The sequence below is a fragment of a genome, unplaced genomic scaffold (assembly GCF_019419815.1).
Source record: "Pyrus x bretschneideri cultivar Hongxiangsu unplaced genomic scaffold, Pyrus_bretschneideri_v1 Contig32, whole genome shotgun sequence".
Taxonomy (NCBI): domain Eukaryota; kingdom Viridiplantae; phylum Streptophyta; class Magnoliopsida; order Rosales; family Rosaceae; genus Pyrus; species Pyrus x bretschneideri.
This window is the reverse complement of record NW_025999635.1, coordinates 1,964,663-1,987,675: the sequence shown is the minus strand read 5'-3', so window position 1 is coordinate 1,987,675 and position 23,013 is coordinate 1,964,663. Positions and strand designations below refer to the sequence as shown.

The window sequence follows — 23,013 nt, the reverse complement described above, 5'->3', positions numbered from 1 at the left end:
TGGTACGTACTAGAAACATAGTAGGTTTAAAGGCCAAGCAATAAACAATTAACTTCAAAGCAACGGCCAGCTTTAGACGAGCTCGATCAATGCAAAAATGACCGTTGGAGGATTCTGTACATGCACACTGCACATATTACAATTTATTCACAGAAAATAAAAAATAAAAAAGAAGAGAAAAACCCAGCACCGCTCCTATAAACCCCACCGTAATTCGACCGTTACAAGTCTTCCGCCACACTGAACCAAGAGAGAGAAACTCTAGAGAGAGAAAGAGAGAGAGAGGCCTTTCCTTCCATTTCTGTTCCTTTGGCCTCCTCCTTCTCTCTTCAAAAACCCCATTAATTATACCAATTAGCTATATGATATCTTTACATTCTTCAGACCCAGCAACCCAGCAACTCCTCCGCCAAGCAACCAAGAACCGCATCCAACAGAACCCAGCAATGGAGTCACCTCAAACCAGGAAATCGGGGCTCAACCTCCCCTCCGGGATGTCCGAGACATTGCTCCGCCTCGATTCCGTTTCGGGTTCCTTTCGTGCGGTTTCGAGCCTCTCAGCGTCGCCGGGTTCTTGTCGGGCGATTTCGAACCTGTCCTCGCCGTCGAAGTCCTCGACTTGCAGCGACAGATTCATCCCCTGCAGATCCTCGTCGCGGCTTCACACGTTCGGGCTCAACGAGAAGGCCTCGCCAGTGAAAGAAGGAGGCAATGAGGCGTATGCCAGGTTGTTGAAATCGGAGCTTTTCGGGTCTGATTTCGGGTCTTTTTCTCCTGCAGGTGGCGGAGGTGGTGGTGCAGCGTCGCCCATGAGTCCCAGCAAGAACATGTTGCGGTTCAAGACGGAGAACTCGGGCCCTAACTCGCCTTACTCGCCGTCCCTTCTGAGAAATGACAGTGGATTTTCCAGCGAGACGACGCCTCCCAAGCCTCCTCGCAAGGTCCCCAAGACACCCCATAAGGTAATTAATTATCCATTTTCTTCCCTCCTTTGATCTCTAATTTTAATGGTAATTTTGGGAGAGTGTGAAAGATCAAATCTTCACAAGGAAAAGGTGATAAAATACATTAATTTAGCTTAATTCAGCTCAATTTAGCTTAATTAGTTTAATTGTAGTGCAGTAACATGTTGATCTGATGGATTGGACTAAAGGGAATGGTCGATTTGAAAAGCTGCATTTCCTATGCTAATTTGCAGTAACTTCACGGGATACCCGATATATGTCATCAAACTATTGATATTATGTCGATATTGTGTTGTTATTTGATATAGATGTCGATATGGATGTCACATGTGTCTTTATAATGTTTATATGGTGTCAATAATGTATTGCTATTTTGTCATATATTTATCGATGTGTTGTTATAACCCCGCTCCACGAACAGTGGAGCAGGATCCCCCCTTAAGAAGGGGTTTATTGGGGAAAATGCGATGACTGATTTCAAAGGCTCTAATTGGTTGCAGGTTTTGGATGCTCCGTCACTACAAGATGACTTTTACTTGAACCTTGTGGACTGGTCCTCCCAAAATGTCCTTGCAGTTGGACTGGGCACCAGTGTTTATCTCTGGAGTGCATCAAACAGCAAGGTTAGTTTAATGACAGATTTACAACTTTCCCATTCCGTGGTGTAGAAATCTAATTTGAAAAATCTCTCTGCTGCCACTGTTCTTCATTTTATAGTGGGTTTGTGATGTATTGTGTTTCCTCAGGTGACAAAACTGTGTGACTTGGGGCCTAATGACGGCGTGTGCTCTGTCCAATGGACACGGGAGGGTTCATACTTGTCGATTGGCACAAGTCTTGGTCGAGTTCAGGTAGCTATTTGTTTGAATTGGTTGTCCTCCGATTTTATACACTTGATACATAGATGGTCATTAACTGTGATGTTTTGTTCTAGGTTTGGGATGGGACGCAGTGCAAGAGGGTCCGAACAATGGGTGGGCATCAAACAAGGACTGGAGTCTTGGCGTGGAACTCGCGCATATTAGCTTCAGGGAGCCGAGATCGGAATATACTTCAACACGACCTTCGAGTCCCAGACAACTATATCAGCAAGCTTGTTGGCCACAAGTCTGAGGTATGAAGACTTCAAAAGACTATGTACTTAAATGAGGTTCTTGGGAATATGCAAACAAAATTAACTTTTCTTCAAATTTCAATTCTTCAGGTATGTGGGCTGAAATGGTCCAATGATGACAGGGAACTTGCATCCGGTGGCAATGATAATCAGGTAGCCATTACAAACTTGTGTTCATTCTTTTCCTCGTTCGTGTTCTCTTCTCTTGCTCTCTTATGCTTTAGTCAATGGCTTACTTAGTGGCTTGTGGTGAGCAGCTCTTGGTCTGGAACCAGCAGTCTCAGCAACCGGCTTTGAGACTGACAGAGCACACAGCTGCAGTCAAGGCCATTGCTTGGTCACCCCACCAGAGTGGCCTTCTTGCATCTGGAGGCGGAACTGCTGACAGATGTATTCGGTTCTGGAACACTACAAACGGCCACCAATTGAACAGCATCGACACAGGAAGCCAGGTAGACTTCTGTTTCTGTTTATGCGTATGGGAATAAAGGAGAATACCCTCAACTCACACAAGTCGACTTTGTAGGTCTGCAATCTTGCATGGAGTAAGAATGTCAATGAGATAGTCAGCACTCATGGTTATTCCCAGAATCAAATTATGGTGTGGAAGTATCCATCCATGGGAAAGGTTAGCATTTCAAGTGATTTTAACTTTGTAAACCTTTACTTCAACTCGAAGCATAAGAAAATTCAGAAAAAAGTGCATTTTTCTAGTTATAATCTTTCTATCTAACTCCTAGTGGAATGTACTTATAGGTTGCCAATCTAACCGGCCATAGCATGCGAGTTTTGTACCTTGCAATGTCACCGGATGGTCAGGTATTGCACCATTTTTCCCCCCTATACGTGTATGCACAATTTCTTGTTGCTAACGCCGAGATCTCAGTTCTAACAAGCTCAAATGAAATCTCTTTTACCGCAGACAATAGTCACTGGTGCTGGGGATGAGACTCTAAGATTCTGGAACGTCTTTCCATCTGTGAAGACACATGTAAGCATGGATATCATGATCCAATCCTTACACTGATCAAAATTTTAAGCTGCCTTATCTTCCCTCCAAAATACGTCATCACTGCTTCTCTGATCCTTTTTCTTTTTGTTTGGTATTTCAGACGTCAGTGAAGGATACGGGTCTTTGGTCACTAGGAAGAACTCAGATTCGATGATTCTCTCTTGCACTTACACATGAAGCGATATCTTGTAAATGGAGATACTCTTATTCTTTCCGGTCAGAAGAATACTGTAATTTATCAGTAGTGAAAGGCACAAATTTACTTCTTTTTCTTTGGTTCTTGTTAATCCCACGGGAAGTTTTGAAGTTTGTAAAGTGTTATCTGGTGTACTATGCAAACCCTAACGATTAAGAAATTCAAATATCTACATTTTCGGTGTTCATTCCCGGAGATCTCTGTCTTCATAAGTTTTGTCAGTTCCTTGATGTTTTTCTTGTTCTCATCCTTCTTTTAAGACTAAGAACATGACAAATGTTGGATTCTACTTCTAAGTTTGGGGTGCAATCTTCATTTTATGTCTTTGCCTGTGACTGCAGACCTTGACAGATCAAATAAATCTCTCTCGATGATGATCTTGTAGCTTTAGGCCTCAACAATGACGCCTTTCTGAACAGCGGTTTGCAAATCTGATTGATTTCTGCAAAACAAGCAGCCAGAAGATGGTAAAGAAATATATCCAAACAGAGATTCAATGAAGCAATTACCGCTCTTATACTACCGAAAAAGGGGGAAAGGGAAGGAATTAAGAGAAGAACCTTGCACATCTTCACTCTCTAAAAGCTTTATCACAAGATTGCCTCCCCTTTGCAATACACCGTTATCATCTGAACTCGTAGTTGCCCCAACATTACTTTCCTCCGTTTGAATTTTGTTGTTTGAATAAGAAGGCTGCTCCACCAACAGCCAAATTCAGTGCTTGCATTCCTAACTCGAGCGATAAAGCTGCATCTTTACTTGAGATTCCAGAAACGAGGGGACACATATCCAACAGCACCACAGAACACGCTTTCTGCTGCACAAACATAATGGCAAAACAATAAATTCTTTTCGTATTCCTACATCTGCAAGAGGATCCTAGAAACGTTTTCCTTCGTAAAACGTAAGGTTGGCTTCTAAGTTGGAAATTCATGGAAAAATGTTACAATGCCGGAAGTTCGCAAGGAACCAATGTATCATTTGTTTCACACCTTCAAACATCCTGAAACAGGGTTGAAGGACAACATGATCATAAATCGAAACAACAGCATAATTAACCAATATTTTAAGAATCGAAAGACGTAAATTAGCATAAGCATTTTGAAGCCATTGTTAATTAAAGCTAAAGAAGCCCAGAGAACAGTACCTGTGGAGAGAGTTCCCTGACTTGAGCTCTCGGTAGCTTCATCACGTCAGCGCAAACAGTTTGAACCCTTGAATCACAATGATCAGCAGGAATCTTCCACTTCTGTTCTGCAAATTCCGCATTTCACAACCCAATTACTCTATAAATTATCAAATAAACAGATAAAAGCACGGGAATTTAACTCGAAAGGATAGCGAAAAATGAGACCTTGAGATCAATCCCGACAACAAGGCCGCCATTTTTTAGGGGACCCAAACTCTGGCAAGGCACCTGCAAATTTCAACAGAAACCCATGAATGCTACGAGGAGACAGTAGAGATTTGAGTATAAAGTTTGGATTTTGAAATGACCAAAAAGGACCTGAAGCCAAGCGCCGGGAGCACAGCCGAGGTCGAGAACAGAGGAGTCAGGGGTTATGAGCTTGTACTGCTTCTGCATCTGAAGGAGCTGTTTCAACGATGTGGGTGGGTTAGTGGTAATTAGAGACATGGATTTTGGGTAAAATGGTAAATCAATGAATACCTTGAAGGCTGAGCGAGCCACATAACCCAGGCGTTGAGCTTCTCTGTAGAAGAAATCTGGTTTTCCTGCCCCACTCATCTTACCTCCTCCTTCTCTGTTTCTTTCTCTGGTTTCTTCTTCGCAATAAAACCCTAAACCCCAACCAAGGCTGAGGAAAGTTTTATCATTATTTTTTTTTTCAAATAATAATAATACGAGGAAGGGATCCGGAGATGTTCATTTTCCAATTTTGAAAACCAAATCAAAATTTTGAGTGATATTTTTTTCCAACGTGTTAATACAAAATCATATAGACATAGTCTTATACATGATTATGTTTTGGTAATCGAAGACGTCAAAGTGAGATGAACAGTTTTACTTAGGTAATTATCGGTTCTTAATTAAATTGATGATGTAGTAAATATAAGACTGATGTAGAAACGTCACTTCCACTTTTTAGACTAAATTGTACGATTGGTTTTCCTTACATGTTACTAATTTGAATAGAAGCCGAAGCTCTACGATGACGAGTTTTTGTTCATACGTGCTAGTTTGGTTTTCCTCGTTAGCCCGAAAATAAATCGAATGCCTATCATATCATTATTCTGACGTACATTCAAATTAACAAATAACCAAAAAAAATACATCAATATGATATTTTTCTAATGGTGCAATGTGAGAAAATTAGTACTCATATTAAAACTCATTCCCCAACCTAAAATGTGTAAATCAAAGTAGCCCTAAATTCTTTGGTGGGTAATTGAAAAACTAAATTGCAACTCATTTAAGTTCAAAAGATCATTACCCATAATAAAAACGCAATTTTGTTGGATAAAGCCGGTGGCCGTTGAATGGGAAAGCGAAGAATACAACACAATTGTAAGATAAGAGTTGTTGCTGTTGTCCCACATCGCCCAATTGATAAAGGAGAAGCTGGTGGAGGGATTATAAAAAGGACCAGAAGCCAGATTTGCTAAGCATCTTTGCGCTTGGGGCAATGACGCAGCTTATGAGGTTCTAACCGAGGCGCGTCTATTGCTGGTTGAAAACTATTTCCAAACCCCCTCATTGGCCTGGGTTCAGCCTTGGCCTTTGAGAATTTCTGGAAGGGCTCCCTTCGGGGTAAAGCCCTGCAATTCTTAGTATAAAATTTACAAATTCGTAAACGAGTCAAACGAGCGTATTGCGTGGTTCAAGTGGAACTTTTTGAGTGCCGTCCTGATGGTCGAAATCCTGGTAATAGAAGTTCGATCCCGTAAACCCGGTTAAGCCCTGGTCGAAGTTAGAAGTTCAATCCCAGTAAAACCCGAAGGTTTGATGGAGGTCCACTAGGCCTAGACTAGACGATAGAAGTTGAATGAGGCGATGCCATTGAAAACCATAAGCAATCTGATGCTGGCTTGGACAAAAGGTCTTTTGCATGTCTGAGTACCGGATCCAGCCATGCGTGCCTCCATGAGCAAAATAGGGAGCTAGTCTCTGCATTGCGTCTCCCATAGCCATAGGAGAAGAATGTTGTCTGATCTGCTTAAGTAACTCGTTGCCAGTCCTCTTATCAATAGCTGCGACCGCTCGTGCACAAGGCGTCAAAAAAATTCTCAAATCGACGCCACATCCTTTTTCCCTGCCTCTTTCCGCAGCCTTTTCTACCATTTGCCCCCCTTCGACTGACCGTGTTGTTGTACATTCTTGATTGTCTCGCTCTGCAATGTTTCACAAAGAGGAGATTCTCCTTGTCCACAGTTTAGGAAAACCGTGTCAACCATTTACTCACAGTTGATTTGGTTTATACTGCTAATTGCTTGTTACTCCTCCCACCTTCTAAAATCGCATCCTCATGATGAGGGTTCTTCCTTTTCCTCAAACGATCAGAAGAGTATTCGTTCTTCTTCTCTGCCTCAGCTCCCATACGTATAGCCTCTGCCTTCCCCTCTTTAAATAAGAACGCGTTACTTTCCAAATCGACTATCAGACTATAACCATTTGGAAGAGTATTCGTTCTTCTTCTCTGCCTCAGCTCCCATACGTATTGCCTCTGCCTTCCCTCTTTAAATAAGAACACGTTACTTTCCAAATCGACTATCAGACTATTACCATTCGGAAGAAACCTACTCGCTTCCTCAAGCCTCTTTTAAATTTTGCACAACTGACTATCCCTAATGCTACTGGTATTGCGAGAGGTAGTAGTGTAATGACTGGAACATGAAGGATGAATTTCATCCCCGGATTCATGGTTCTGATCAACATAAGTAGTCATATCAGAAGGGGAAGAAGAATAAGAAGCTCATAAAACGATTGCGTCTGCATTTTGAAGTGTTGCAGGCTCATGATACATTTCGGTCTTTCTTCTTTATCTTCTTCAATAAGAATTTGTCTAATGTACTTGAGAACTACATTACTAAAATCAGAGTCCTCCGGTGAATCCCCATCTGAATTCGTGCTCAAATCCGGGCCCAAATTACTCGAAGATGGACGGGAGGTGCACAGTTTTGATCAAGAAACATACTACTATTTCTCAATCCAGTATCCAGATTCTAATTCATCAAGGCTGCAAGAGGTTCTTCCCTGAATTCCAACAGCTCATTACTGGAACCATAAAATCCACTCAAAAGATTGATCCGTGACCACTGAGATTACAAGTTTACTCCACAGCACCGGAACTCAAAAGCTCCAATGTGCTTCGAATTTGTATGTATCTCAGGTTTTCTCACACTAATATCACTGAGAGTATCAGAATTTTTCATGCATCAAAACCCCAGAAAAATAAAACCTACAATATATGTATAAATACATTTTGATGCATGTGAGCTAGTATTCACGAGAGTGAGTAACTGTCAACTGTTGATGCATGTGAGTCTCATAAATCTATCAGACCCGAGTAACAATCACTCGCATGCGTGTGAATATCTCTATTAGCCCTTTACTCCTGTCTATCACAATCAATTACTTTAATGTTTTTTTAGTTACGCACTCATACGAATCACCCCAGACTCAACTCAATTTTAATCTCTCTTTTTAAGTTATTCCTTTTCTTCATGTTTTCTTTTTATTTTATCCTTTGGGTTTTGACCAAAGGCCCAAAGACCAAAAAGCCATGAGAGGAGTGAGGAGATCAAATTCTCAAAACACCCTTTCACACGTATAGGTAAATAGAACAACGTTGTTTCAATAATTCAACTTCTATTTTAGGCCGTGTTTTGCGTGTTATTGTGAGCTTCCGACAATAACATGTACAGTTAGTTAACACTCCCACAACATGGTGCATTGTTCGGTCACATTTTCGTATCGAAATCATTACAAATATATTTCATTATAGCATCCAAGTAAATCGAAATTAAGATGAGACCTCCTTCAATCACAGTGAAAACTAAGAGTTACTAAACCAATTAGTCATGTGACATCCAGTATATACTTGAAGGGCATTATTCGCCTCCATACCCCGCTAAACAACCAGGTGACCCGAGCCCGTACCTTTTTGAGGTGTTTTAGATCCAGCTTACTTCCTTATGATTTTGTTGACCAATGCAAAATACGTAGGTAAGGAGGCAAGAAGAAGTTGAGTAGTACACACTAACAACTCAACTGTATAAACTTCTTTTTTCTTCATCCACACATGTGATTTCGCACGTGCCAAACGTACTAGCATGTCAGAGCCACCACCCAAGTTAGTTGGCCAATTATAAATAAAAAAATAATAATTAGTCCAACAGAAAAGGTGTAAATTGCACGCAACTCAATCATCGCATTTGCAATCCATCTTTGAATTGAAAACAAAGACTTCGATTGACTTGCAATGCAGGTAACAGCACATCCACATGGAACTAACACACAAGCAACAAATTAAAGATTATTAAATGTTTATTCCTGTTGATGAACATTCACATTTCTCTACATTACATGATAAAATAAAATTTCAATTGAATTAAAACAACTGTGAGTTTCTGTTAGGCTGATCTTTATTCCGGCGAACCATTTACATTTGCCGGCCTCCCTCAGATAGAGACGTCGGCAATTGAATTTACCTGTGGGGGGTGAGGATTTTACACAAATTTCGGGTCATTTGTACATTTGTCTTCTTCTTTCCCTGTTTCTGTCAACGTTTCCTGTTTTTTTCTACATCATACAATCGGATACCTTTCAGCTCCATGCCAATCGGTCGGGTGGGTCTGTGATCTCAGAATGCCGGCAAGGCTGGGTGCTTGCCGTGTTGCTTAGCTTGGTGTTGGCACCAGTAAGAATGGGCAGCCAACACTCGGTCCAAAAGCTCCTGCGGGACTGGCTCTCCCCTTCTTTGCTGAGGAGAGATTTTCGCCGTGTGGACTAAGGTTTTCCATTTATCCTGCATAAAACCACCAGAGTACATCAAATACAACATAAATCAAGTAACTTGTGCTTTCCAGAGAAGCACTCAGCTGCAATGTAAAATTGCTTTATCAATCTAGTAACAAATAAACGATTGAGTGATATAGACAACCATACAAACAAAATTTACCTTCAAGTCCACGTAAGTTCGATGATCTGCATTCTCAAATGCACGCAATTTAACATCGCGCCACCTGCAAATTCAGAACATTGTTAAACCACTATATGTCCTTCAAAATGGAATCACATGTCTCGCACTGATTCTGTTACATGGTAAAGAAAATCACACCTTCCAGTGCCAAGTTCCTCAACTGCGGTCACCAATGCTTCAACTTCTGAGACAGAGAATGGTCTCCTGGTTCGCCGCTGTGCAAGCTCTGATCGCTTAGTTTTCTGGCTCACAGGAACTACGGCTAGTGGCTCCATGCTCATTTCTGGAATAGCAACTAGCGCCTGGGATTCCAGCATTGTTTTGTCGGTCAATATGTCAATATGGGATGAAACTGGTTCATGCTTAGTTTCAGCAACACAGCCTGAATTGGTTATAGGAGAAAGGACAGATAACACATCGGACATAGTAGAGTCCAAAACAGGTGTGCCTGGGGACCTGAAACAGCAATGCAATATTAGCTATAATGAGAACATATGTGATAAGCTGTAACTCAAGTCAATAGAGCAGACCCGTAATCCAAAACTTGTCCTATCCATTGAGATTAAAGCTCAATACTTTTTCCACAGGAATCATAAAACCACCATTATGCAGAATTAACACACTATTGCCTACAAAACTTTATTAATTAAGAATATATGATACTAAAACAAATAACACATACCGGAGGGAAAATTCATCCATTAGTTGTCTAAACAGCCTCAAATATATTAGTATAAGCGGGTTGAAGACTTAAATAAATATAGAAAGGAAAGTCATAAATTCCAGCAAAAGAACACTATCTCAGATCAACAATTGTGAAAGAAAACAAAGTCGACCCAAATGGCCCATCAAAAAAATTCAACTTAAGACAAGGGTCTTCTCACAACACGTCAATTACCTGGTCACAAGTACTGTCTCGCATGATAGTGAAGGAGGGTCGCCAAAACACAAAGATGGAAGGGCTTGCATGGGACTAGGCTCCAACATAAAATCCAGAGAATCCAAACTGTCTTTGGAAGAAATTCCCATCTGCATTAGAGTTCTGTAGTCATCTGTTATCTTTTTCCCTTGAACAAGTACTCCAACACCTAATCCATCCCTAAGTATGGCATTCACTGCATCCATGACTGTCCTCTGTAAAATTTCGTAACACAAATGTAAAATATTTAGGCCCACAAGTGACGAATAGTCAACAACTACTTGCTAAAATAAGACCCACTACTAGCGAATAACAAGGATATTCCATGCCATTTGAGAAACATTCTTATTGTAAACAGGATGGACAATAAACTATTTCGTGTCCAGTGCACGTACGAAAACTAAAGCAGTTGAGTTAATACCTTCAATGAACCGACAGTTTCAGTTTCTGGGACCTCAATGACTAGCTCTGGCACCCTAAAGGATTTGATTCTCAATTTCACTGCACAAGGAAAGATAACGCCCCGTGATACTGGTTAAATACAATCAAATAAGAAGTGTGTTTGACACCAAATCTTCGAAACTTTAATCACCATGAGATTCCTCAGAGCGAAAAGATGCTTGATGACCAATAACTGCAGCTGATATTCCGTTTGCTGCACAGAAGAACAACTATTAAGCAAAACGAAACCACAAGCCTTATCCCCAGAACACATAAGGGAACAGTAACAACAAAATATCTACGTAGTTGTGCCAATGTAACATACCAGCTGGACCAGTTTTATCTCCGTTATCAGGTGAATTAGAAACACTTTCACCACTAAACCCTCCATCAGAAGTCACTACCGAACTCCGGTCAACTAGTTTCCTCCTCTTATAAAGAGTGTCACGTTGAGATCTTTCACGGTTGTAAAAGGTTTTCCTTTTGTGATAAATAGGTTTTACTCCCCCATCTAGAAAACCGAAAACATAAGCTCAACATTAAATGAATTCGCATATATATATATATATATTTATGAGACTAACCGAAGCACTAATTAAAAACTTACCATATCTATAGTGTTCAAATTCCCTCAACTTTGGAGTCGCTTTCCAGTACTTGGATGTCAGTAACTTCCTTATTTTTTGGCCTCCAACACGTGGTGGAGGCCTAAAGACCTTCACCCTATTGCTAGGTTTAATGCACCTAGAAAAGTTTTCGTCATCATCTCTACTACCTAATTCAATATCATTCTTATGCCTGGAAAAAGAAGCATTAGGAATAGGATCCCTGAACAATGACAATTTGACATTGCTGTCTCCATTGAGCATTGCAGGATAGTTTGCATGCAGTTCGGTTGGATCCTTTGAACTGCATGGGTTAGCTATCTTCAAAGATCCAGTTTCTAACGGCTTACTATCTCCCTGTACTTCAATTCCAGTTGCTACATTACCATAACAGGACTCCACAATACCCGGGGAGTCTCCCTCTACCTTACCAGAATATTTCTGAAATGTGGGCCTGCTACTGCAAATTACAGACTTAGCATGACGCCCAGCTTTTGCAGAGCTGTCAGAACTTGTAATAACTGAAGTGCGTTCCAAAACAGTATCACTGTCGGCATGCGGAAATTCTTTTATAATACCCTTCCGATTGATGTTTTGGGATGTCAGCCCTAAAGAAACACTTTCTTCAGAGCTTCCCTGATCAAGGCACTCTTCTTTCAGAGGTTTATGTTCATCTTGTCTTTCCTGCTTAACATCTATGCCAAAGGCAGGCTGCAAATTTCCTTCAGAAGCATTACTGGAGGCAGAACTTTCACTCTCCTGCAACAACTTGCCAGCTAAAGAAGCCAATAATTCAAATGCACTGATTTGGCCATCCTCGACGGACTTCCTATGTGGGCCCCTCTGAAACCAGTAACAGAAATTGGTGAATTCAATGCAGGGTTTATCATCCAAAACCAAAAAGGAAAGAAAAACACAGAAAAGCAACCCTAGAATTTTGGCGAATACTTACCCTAGCTGATCTGGGAGCTCTAGGTATATTAGGGACCTGGAAGCCATTAAATCCAAAATCTAGCCTCTTCTTCAACCCCATATCTCATGCATACATGGCAATTTGAACTCATCAAACACAAAAAAGCATCACCCCCGCATCCAGTTCACTGTCATCGGATATTCATTTCATAGAAAGAAGAACACGTGTCAGGCTTAGCTTGGCGAAAATGTCGAAACAAAATCTTATTGATCACAAAAGGAAGATAACAATAAATTCAGAATCCTACATCATGCTACCATATCGAAACCAACATAAAATAAAATCCAGCAATGAGACTGTAGCGATATAATGTTCCTTCTTTAAAGCTGCATATCCTAACTAAAATAAGAAAATATAGCAAGAATAGACTGCCTCAGTGATCAATAACGTAAAACTCATGATTAGCTCTCCAAGTCTCCAAACCACCAAACCGCCCATCTAGATACAATTGCCTATTCTTTCCCATATTTCTTAGAAATCAAACAGATCCCTCAGATTGATTGAGGAACAATACCAAAAACCAACACAGTAAGATTTGGAATATAAAACTACTCGAAAGACTTGAACCACGCTTGAAATGAAAACATAACGGTACGTAGAGAATCATAAACCAAATCTTAAAACCCTAATCAAAGGTCTTTTCGCAAGAAAATACCAGGTAATTGAACAGATACAATATCAGCCATGAACAGGAAGCAAATTGGAAGTTAAGACTCCAATCACATCTGAACTAATTGTTTAACATAGCAAAGAACTTAGAAATGTAAACTACATTCAAATTCATAAACCCAAAACCCAAAAAACCAATTCCCATTTGATAAATTAAATACATAACATGAAGTTGAAGAATTGCAAATCCAATTAAATTCATCAAAAGCAATAACAAATTCAACGCCAATTCCGATCTTAATTTTGTAATCTGTTTTACGCAGCGATGAATTCAAAACAAAAAACTAAAATCCCATAAACCTCAGATCAACAGAAATGGACTCCATGCAAAACAAAACCCATGATTCTGATCACGATCACAAATTCTCAATCAAACCCAATTCAGCACAACCAAACACGACCCAAATTCTACAATCAGATCCCGATCTCAATTGGAATTCCGAATTGCATGCAGCAATTGAAGACACCAAATTGCCCAAAATTCCAAACAAACACGATAAACCGAAGCAAAACCCATCAGTTAATGACCAAAACAACGCAGAATTCCCAAAAACTCATCCCAAATTGCATCCAACAAAAAACCCATCAAAGAAAACCAAAATCCAGCACAGAAACTAGATTTACTCACCTCTTGGACAAAGATCTTCTTCTGGGTTAAATCTAACACCATATCTACAAATTTTCCGGGAAAGGAAAAAAATACAGAAATTCTGGGAAATGTGTAAGAGATCTGCGAGAATTGGAAATGAGAATTGGTAGTTCTGTCTCCAAATCTCTCAGTGAAAAGGAAAAAGGAAAAACCCAAGTCCCGAAAGAGGTCTGATTTGATTGTAAAATTGTAATAAATTGGTATATACAAAAACCATGCAGAACAAACAGTGGCCTTAAACCCCTTGTTATATAAGCTCTACGGTTTTCTGACCACATAACCGGGCGAGCCAGTAAAAGGGCAATAATGTCCGGCTAATTGCATATTCCCTAAACCCCCTCTCCTTTTTTTTCCTTATTTTTTCTCTCTTTCTTGGACCAGTTCTTCCTCTTCTTCCTCCTCCTTTTCTAAACCCCATCCATCCACGCGCATAATCAGGTGGAGATGGGGTGTCTTGCCACGTGTACCTCTCTCTCTATCCACGACACCATGTCATATTTTTGTCGTTGTTTTTGTTTAATTTATTGGTCACAAATTTAGATTCATGAAGTTTGTGAGAAGTTGAAAACAAAGAGCGAAAAAAGTCTCCTATTTTTATTCTTTTTAGTTCGGATAATGAAAATGAAAAAGAGAGATTTTGCACTAATTAATATTGAGAGGAGAGAATAATATGAACAAGGACAATAACAAAGTTTGAGGCTCAAGCTCGTTTGCTATTGTATTGCTTGGTCCACTAGGGGAAATCCTTTAATGGAAGTAGAATAAGCAAGCACCAGCTTCACGTTGGTGTAAATGGGAATCTATATTTTAACTGTCATAAATTCTCTTGCAAAACGTTCTTTTTCGCTTCTACATTTAGATGACGGGAGTTTCAATCAAATTGTCGTTGCCTAGGAGCCGATTTTGAAACTCAAGTGTAACCTCATTTCTTAGTTTTTCTCCATGAGCGTTTTAGTTTGTTTGTAGTATAGTATGTCCTTTTGCGGTCGATTTGTATTGACGACTCAAATGGATTTGGTTTTGATGGCTGAATCATGTATTTATATGTACGTGTTGGTTTGCAAGTGATTCTCTCCAAGTCATTTCAACACAAAAATGTTTGAATTGGTCACTGAAAAAGGTTTTAACCACGTTTGGTATCCTATTTTTTATTCACAGTTGCAATTGTTAATATTAAAACTTACACCCTACACCTTTAAAAATAATACAAAACTTACAAACTCTATAATTACTATAATTTCGTGGCGGTATTTGTCACATCCCGACCTGGGCGGGATCACTTCCCGGACTCAACTCCACCGTAGCACGATATTGTCCGCTTTGAGCTCCCAACACACCCTCATGGTTTTGTTTCTGGGAACTCACACGAGAACTTCCCAGTGGGTCACCCATCATGGGATTGCTCTCGCGTGCTACTCGCTTAACTTCGGAGTTCCGATGGAACCCGAAGCCAGTGAGCTCCCAAAAAGCCTCGTGCTAGGTAGGGATGGGAATATACATATAAGGATCACTCCCCTAGGCGATGTGAGATGTCACAATACTACACATCAAATTTGTGCATCAAATAATGCGACACATTATACATTATATAAATTTTTATAACAATTATTAATCAAATTTCAAATTAAACTAAAGTACAAATTTAATTCGTGCAACATCATTTAGTACACCTAACATTATTCTAGTTTGCATACGCTCATAACATACGAACGACATGCAATGTGATATTACTATCATGCATAGTAATTTTTTGGCTTTTTATCCAAAATGCTCCTTGAGATTGACATAACTTCTCACTTTGAACCATGAGATTTAAAATCGATATAAGTGATCTCTGAGTTTGTCCAATATCAATCATTTTAGTCATTCCATAAAAATTCTTCGTTAAATAAAACCAAAGTGACAATATACCCTCAAGTTAATAAATGATGGGCCAAACTGATATGACGAAAATTAAGGGTATTTTTTCATTTTTCTTATTTAACGGAAATTTTTTATAGAATGACTAAAATGATTAATGGTGGACAAAACTAGGAACTAGTTCTATCAATTTTAAATCTCATGGACCAAATTGAAAAGGTATGTCAATCTCAAAACTATTTTGCTAAAAAACATAGTTTTTCAAAATAAGTGTCTCTTTTAGGTATGATATGCTTACCAAATTTGTGTTTAATTTTGTTGCCAAAATGAGGCAGCATTTAAATTTGGCCCCGCTGAATCTCCCGTTTACTAAATAAGATGCATTTATTGAGTTAGCAAAATAAGCACCAATTAAATTTTGTTACCAAATGTGTATTGGTAGTTGGTACATTTATTTAGTTAGCAAAATAAGCACCAATTAAGTTAAGTGTTTCGACCCAACAAAGAAGCACATGCCGTAGCGGCTTTCATTCAATCGACAGGAGGGTCTTATATTTGGTTATATTGGTCCTGACTTTCTTTTTAATATTCTTATGAATGATGTAAACTTATCTATTAAACTTGATTGAATAAAATCTATCATTTGACAAAAAATTAAGAAGTTTTAAGTATTTCAACATAACTAACTTGTTGCAGGGAAATGCTTTCCTTTTCATGAGAGGTTGTTTGCGACAATATTATACTTAAATGGTCTTTTATTTTCCGACAGTTAAATAAGTTTGTATTAAAATGTATTATGTTCGATTATTGTCAAAGACGAATTTGAATTATATTATTTCTAAACCATTGTGAGGCTAAGCCCACCCCCTCCCCTTTATTGTAGATAATATCGCTTGTTAAAAAAAATATGTTAAAACATTATGTGATATACGTCAAACTAAGTTTTAAACTAAATATATTGAATATGTTCTTGTTATTATTTAGCTAGTTTTTTTTTTTTTTTTTTTTTTTTTTTTTTGTAGTATAAGTGATATTCAACACTAATTTACATTGAAATTACTTGGAGGGAGGAAAGTTTGAGCCGGAAACAAAACGTTTCATCTTCGTATCATCACTCACTTAGACTTGGCTTTATTTTGTAAAAGAGGAAGGTGGAGTATTGGTTAATTTCCTTTTGCTTTTTTTACCCAAAAAAAAAGCCCCTTTGCTTTTTACCAGCTCTAATTAATCTGCAGTATAAAATTAGTCGAAGAAAGAAACACACGGTAAAACTCAATGGTAGTATATTACTCGTGGATCCGTGATGGATCGATCTTAGAATATACGAATATTACAAGAATAAAATGTTTAACCTTTTGGCATGCCCCATATATATACATATCTATACATATCTATGGACTATAGGCATGTGATCATGTGGATTCATAAACCTTCAACTTAATATATATATAGAGCGCATCAAAAATGGAATCACCCCAATAATTTGTAATTGTATATTCTAAGGTTTTTTTTTTGTCTAATCAAATTACAAAAAGGCTTATACACTTAGAAACGACACATCATCATTAAGTGGGCCTCGATTTTTTGACTAAAAATGGTAAATTGACTAAAAAATTGAGTTTCAGATGATAAAATGAAGTAATTAAATTCGAAAAGCAAAGTGAAATTCAAGTCGAGTTCCAAAGGCATTGCAAAAAAGAAGCCTTATGAAAATACACTTCAAACCAATGTTAGCATCAACTAAGTTCCATTAATTAATTAATTCAAATCATAGTTATATTTGTATAGAGTTTTTAAAGAGTATACGGGCCTATTATTTACATTAAAAAACGGATTTAACCTATCACATATATATCTATATATATATATATATATATGTGTGTGTGTGTGGGGGGGGGGGGGGGGGGAAATTATGCCAACTTGTTAATATAATAACAGTGAGTGTGTTCCTATGCAACAGCTTGCAGTGGTTAATCCAAGCATCTAGCTCCGGATCCCGTCACTAATAAGATTATTCTTATTTTAATTAGAACAGGGAGATTATAAGTAATTATACACTTATCCGCAAGGAGATCACGAAATTCGTTGCTGCACTGCCATTCCATTTTCATAAGTTGATATAATTTTAATTGGTTGTTTATACCCTAAAAAAAAAAAATCAGTTTGTCCCCGTAGCACAAATTTGACTTCGCATTAGTAATAATGTGGGACCCATAGGCGGCACATCATTATTTAACTATCAAATTAAAGGACTGACTAACAGAGGTATGACATTGCAACGAATCATAAATTGATGGACTGACTAACAAATGTATGACATTTCAATGCTCAAAATATGAGGTATGAATTTATTTGTGACCTAAAATTGAGGATGCGAAATATGATTTACCCTATATTTTTTCACTCACTTTACATGGATTGATGTCGTTCTTTTAGTTATAAAGTGAATGCAAAAATATGATATTTGGGTGTGCGTGGCAATACTCGTATAAGAGTTATTAATCTTCACGCACAAGTTAAGGTTGTCAGTTACTTAGACCATCGTAAGAAGGAAAACTTGAGTGGCAACTGCCTTACCACATGGTAGGAACACATGTTACAGCATCAGGCTCATTAATAGAACCTTTTGATTTCAATTCCTTTCACGTAGTACGAAGTTTCCAACCAAGTTTTACTCAAGGTGATTCGTACGAGGGGATTCTAGCTAGCATACAATGAACAACTTTTTTTTTTTTTTTTTTTTAATTTTTTTTATTTATCTCTCATGTCACGTCATGTAATTAAAATAACATGACGGATATTACAGAAAAAAATTACTGTGTTTCTCATTAACAGGCAAGACCCTTCCCTCATTAAGGGACGCTGTAGAGGCTAAGGCATGTTTTGAGAATATTTTGTTTAATGGTTCAATTGGGGTAGGGTCGGTTTGACATTGTTGAAATTATTTTTAAAGCAGGTTTTTAAAAAAGTTAGGGCTAAAGCAGAAAGTAGAAAGCAACTTTATCTCTGCTTCTAAAAAGAACATTTTTTTTTTCTCACAACAGAGCAACCATAAACTAGTCCGTAGTAAAACCGCATAAACCTAAGAACAAATCAATGGCCTAAAACGCGTTAAACTAAACCAATGGTTTTAACATCACATGGCTAATTAAGATTATGAGGTTTCGCCACGTGGAAATTGTGCGACACTTTCCCATGACTTGTCGTCAGTCGCAGTTGGACATGAATAAAGAAGTGGTGGTAGCGGAAAAACGATGGATTAAGGCAGAGAATATTTGATTTCAACTCCTTTCACGTATTACGAAGTTTCCGACCAAGTTTTACTCAAGGTGATTTGTGGGATTATAGCTAGCATACAATGGACGATTTTTTTTCTTTATCTCTCACGTCACGTCATGTTATGTAATTAAAATGACACGACGACAATTCATCCCTCATTAAGGGACCTTGTAGAGGCTTAGGCATGTTTTGAAAATATTTTGTTTAATGATTTGATTAGGGTTAAGGTTAGTTTGACATTGTTGGAATTATTTTAAAAGCAGTTTTTTTTTAAAAATTAGGACCAAAACAAAAAGCAAAAAGTACAAAGTAGAAAGCGAAAAGCGGCTCTATATCTGCTTCTAAAAATAACATTTTTTTTCATATACTAGCCCGTAGTAAAACCACATAAACATAAGAACAAATCAATGGGCTAAAACGAGTTAAACTAAACCAATAGTTTTAACACCACACAACTAAATAAGATTACGATGTTTCGCCACGTGGAGTTTGTGCGACACTTTTCCATAATCTGTCGTCAGTCGCAGTCGGACATGGATAAAGAAGAAGTGGTGGTAGTGGAAGAACGATGGATTAAGGCAGAGAATATTTGACGGCGTTAGTTACGATGATGGGATTCGAATGGGTGGTGCGTAGAAAAGGTTATCCCGTCAAACTGTCTGGATTGGCAGTTGTCTTACACGCTTCCTTCGCTTTCTTCAAGAAACCCACAATAACTGTCCTGCCACTCCCGCCAACGTGCCCGGTAACCGGTCACCCTTTTGCTTTTTATACGAGCCAATCACATTTTGTGCGTAAAAGGTTACAAAAAGAGATTTGTATACACAATTTTTTATGCGGACACCATATTCGTAGGAAAACTAACAAAAAATTTTAAAAAAATTAAGTTTTAATGAAAAAAAGATAAATAAAGATGTGATGAATAGTATCAGGAAAAGGTAAAAATATGATTTTTCGTTAAAACTTTCTATATTTGTTTGGATGCCGTATTTTTATTTTTTAACAAATAATATTATTTATACTAAGGAGAAAGAGTGAGATCAATATCATAATTTGCTAGCGTTTGGATACTATACTTAAACATACATATTTCTTTGGACACACCACTTCGATTTATAATATTCTTAAATTAATCCTATGTTAAAACTACAAAAGAAAAAAATTGCACAGCCTCACCGTTGTAATAATCCAAGTCAAGTGAGTGAAAAATAATACTATATTGTTGTACTAACGGCAAACAAGTCTCATCTTTAAGAGTCTTGTAGATAAAATATTTACTCATGATGATACAACATGTTTCTCCTACTCATTGAAAAAAATTAATTGAATGTCACAAGTGTGTACCTCTTTATTTCTTTAATACAAGTTCAGTGATATTTCTTTTGCACTCTTTAGGCACGTTGCATGATGAGTACTAGAAAACGAAAGGATATACACATTGTGCATAAGTTATTATCCTACTGATCATGTGTGACGGGGTTGGAACGTTTTAGTCACACTAGCAAACGAATAATGGTGTCTTAAGAGAAATCACTAAGATGACACTATTAATTAATCCATTTTATGATTATAAGGATGGAAATTTTTGTTTTGTAATTAGAATTTAATGAGGACATACAACAAAATGCCAACTATAAATCTTGATAGAAATATAGTATATACACAATTAGGTAATCATCAATCATAACCACCACGAGATGGTTCAGTGGTTAGGGATAAATTCCAGGTTTGTATCCACACGGCATGTTTTGCTTTCAATTCTTTGCACTGATGAATCACACGATGGTAGTTAGAGGAGGCTGAAAAGTTTCTATGAGTCTTTTCAATCCCCAGAAGGAGGGACTGTCATAATTAACGAAACCGCCCGTTGATACTTTTTTAAAGAAGAAAAAACCAATTACACAAGTGATAGTTGTCAAGTCACTTAAAGACAAAAGTAAATGAATTAAGTAGGGGTGAGTGTACTAAACAAATGGATCATGCCAATTACTTGACAACAAATTGGGAACCAAGTGGGATTGTGAGAGTGTGTTTGCTCAAAAATAAATCGAAAAGTGTGGAATCAGACATGTCCCCAAAGGCAACGACAAGGGCGTATTTACAAGGGAGGAATTAATATTGCAAACAAATAACATGAAAGAGATTTGATGGATTAATATTAAATAAAGAGAATTAATAAAAGATTTACGTGTAATATATGGTGCATGGAAAGGTGATATGATCCAGAACAAAAGAAAAAAGCACGTGATTGCTAGCTAATTGTGAACATTCTGTCGATCAATGCCTGCCTATGGTTGCTCCGCCCAAGCTTTGGCTAGCTAGCTGTTCCATTGTCCCATGTCCCATGAGAGAGAGAGAGAGAGAGAGAGAGAGAGAGAGTTGCGGCTAAAACAAAAGGGATGGGATCATGGGGGTGGGCGGCAGGATGGATATGCAGATGTGAGGGATAAGATAAAAATTCATGAGAGCTAGCTGGGGAAGATATGTATAGATGACAATAAGTATGCATGGCTTATGTATGTATGTATGTATGTATGTATAAATATATATATATATATATATACACACACACACACAAGTACATACAACGATCATGGATGATTAATTTCTTAGAATCTTGAATTATGTCTGCATAAAAATAATACTCTTGGATATATTACTTTATTAGATATCTTGTATAGAAGAGTTATGTTCATTAGCATTTGTCTCTCAATGGCCTAAACGACTAGAAATTCTTGTAGAGATCGACCACTACTCATAAAGTTTTATTACAAATTGTCTCAACGCAGTTAGTAGTATAATTATTTACTATGTATTTTATTATAATTTGTTAAATTTGATGGAAAAATTTTAGATTTTTCAGTACGTTTCTACACATGAAACCACCAAATAGTGGGCCACACTTGCAACCAATTCAACATAAATCCTTGATATTAATTCGGGCAAAGCAGGTAAAGACCCACTAACTTGAGCCCAGTCAATTAGCATGCTATGATACCATGTTATATTTCAGATAGATGGATATGCAACCTATTACTTGCACTAATATTACCCCCTACCTGCATTTCCAAATGATATTTTTTTCACAAAATGCCTTATAGTAATGAGGGCTCGCTACATTTTACACCCTTTAGCTTTAGAGTGACTTTCAAATTCAACCATCAGGTTTTAGCTTTTTCACATTGCACCCTGAGATTTTAAAACTGTATCAATTTACGCCTTTTATTGAAACCTCATTACCCATTTTGAAAATCACTTCAAATTTTGAGAGTATAAAATGTAGTTAGCCCTTGTAATCAATAGCAAAACATTCTTCATTACTATATTTATTCTGTGAATTTTCCGTTTCTAGACATTTTATATTCTTAAACAAATAGTGCTACGCTTACCATCTAGTTGTACCACCACTTGTACCGTCTCTCTAATAGAAATAGGGTCCGTCAACTCATGTGGGTTCCATCTTTATTAGAGAGATGATACAAGTAATAGTACAAATAAATAGTAAGTATAGCATTTTTGTTCTCAAACGTCTCTGCCAAAGAGTCGAAGAACATGTGTTTCAAAAAAAAAAAAAAAATTAAAGAGTCGAAGACCATCTCCATAACGACGATGGAGTTTATAACAGCAAGCATAGAAATGTAGTGGACTGTGCATAATATGGATCAAGTTTGGACCTTATAAGTTGAAAGTGGACTGCGGATTTTTGTGAAATGTCTCTCTTTGGGGGTCTCTACATAGTTAAAATCTAACAAACCCAACCCAAGCCTTGATAGTTTAGTAGACTTGTTCTCTGAAGCTGCCCAAAAGTGCTATTGGGTTCCAATTGGACGAGGTGATCCAAGGTAATATGGGGTCATAGCAAGACCCACCCAACTTCAAATCCTTTTTATCGAAGTTGTTAGATAGCATGGGTTCCATGTCTTACCAAGTAAGCAAATGGAGGAGAAATTTCACGAATGAACTAATGCTTCACATTTTGTAAAATATAAATATCTCAAGGCATATTTGAGATTGATTACAACACTTACATGTATTCAATACAATTTCCATCTTGACAGTCAAATGGTTATTGTATATATTCACATAAATTGTATATGACTGTCAGATGGTGATTGTATTAACTACATGTAAGTACTATAGTCAATCCCGACAAATTTGATAACCATTTGC

At 37.8% G+C, this 23,013-nt stretch overlaps 2 protein-coding genes, 1 non-coding gene and 1 pseudogene across 3 annotated transcripts; 2 read left to right on the top strand and 2 right to left on the bottom strand.

Moving 5' to 3' along the window:
* The first annotated feature begins 68 nt into the window (after positions 1–68).
* LOC103935563 (protein FIZZY-RELATED 3) lies at positions 69–3,474 on the top strand. The gene is made up of 10 exons (XM_009345335.3): positions 69–962; positions 1,466–1,588; positions 1,712–1,816; positions 1,900–2,079; positions 2,170–2,232; positions 2,337–2,531; positions 2,606–2,707; positions 2,836–2,898; positions 3,002–3,070; positions 3,192–3,474. The coding sequence occupies exons 1-10, from the start codon at positions 363–365 to the stop codon at positions 3,243–3,245; spliced, it is 1,554 nt and encodes a 517-aa protein (XP_009343610.1). The 5' UTR covers positions 69–362; the 3' UTR covers positions 3,246–3,474.
* On the bottom strand, positions 3,369–5,124 carry LOC103935552 (annotated as a pseudogene).
* A 790-nt stretch (positions 5,125–5,914) lies between these two features.
* Positions 5,915–6,065, top strand: LOC125480273. Its single transcript, XR_007260651.1, has one exon. It is a non-coding gene; the product is annotated as a U4 spliceosomal RNA (small nuclear RNA).
* A 2,710-nt stretch (positions 6,066–8,775) lies between these two features.
* On the bottom strand, positions 8,776–14,040 carry LOC103935542 (telomere repeat-binding protein 3-like). The gene is made up of 10 exons (XM_009345317.2): positions 13,684–14,040; positions 12,366–12,513; positions 11,416–12,256; positions 11,134–11,319; positions 10,960–11,022; positions 10,789–10,868; positions 10,347–10,582; positions 9,587–9,904; positions 9,428–9,491; positions 8,776–9,274 (listed from the first exon to the last, which is right to left on the bottom strand). The coding sequence occupies exons 2-10, from the start codon at positions 12,444–12,446 to the stop codon at positions 9,110–9,112; spliced, it is 2,034 nt and encodes a 677-aa protein (XP_009343592.1). The 5' UTR covers positions 12,447–12,513; positions 13,684–14,040; the 3' UTR covers positions 8,776–9,109.
* Positions 14,041–23,013: the final 8,973 nt, after the last annotated feature.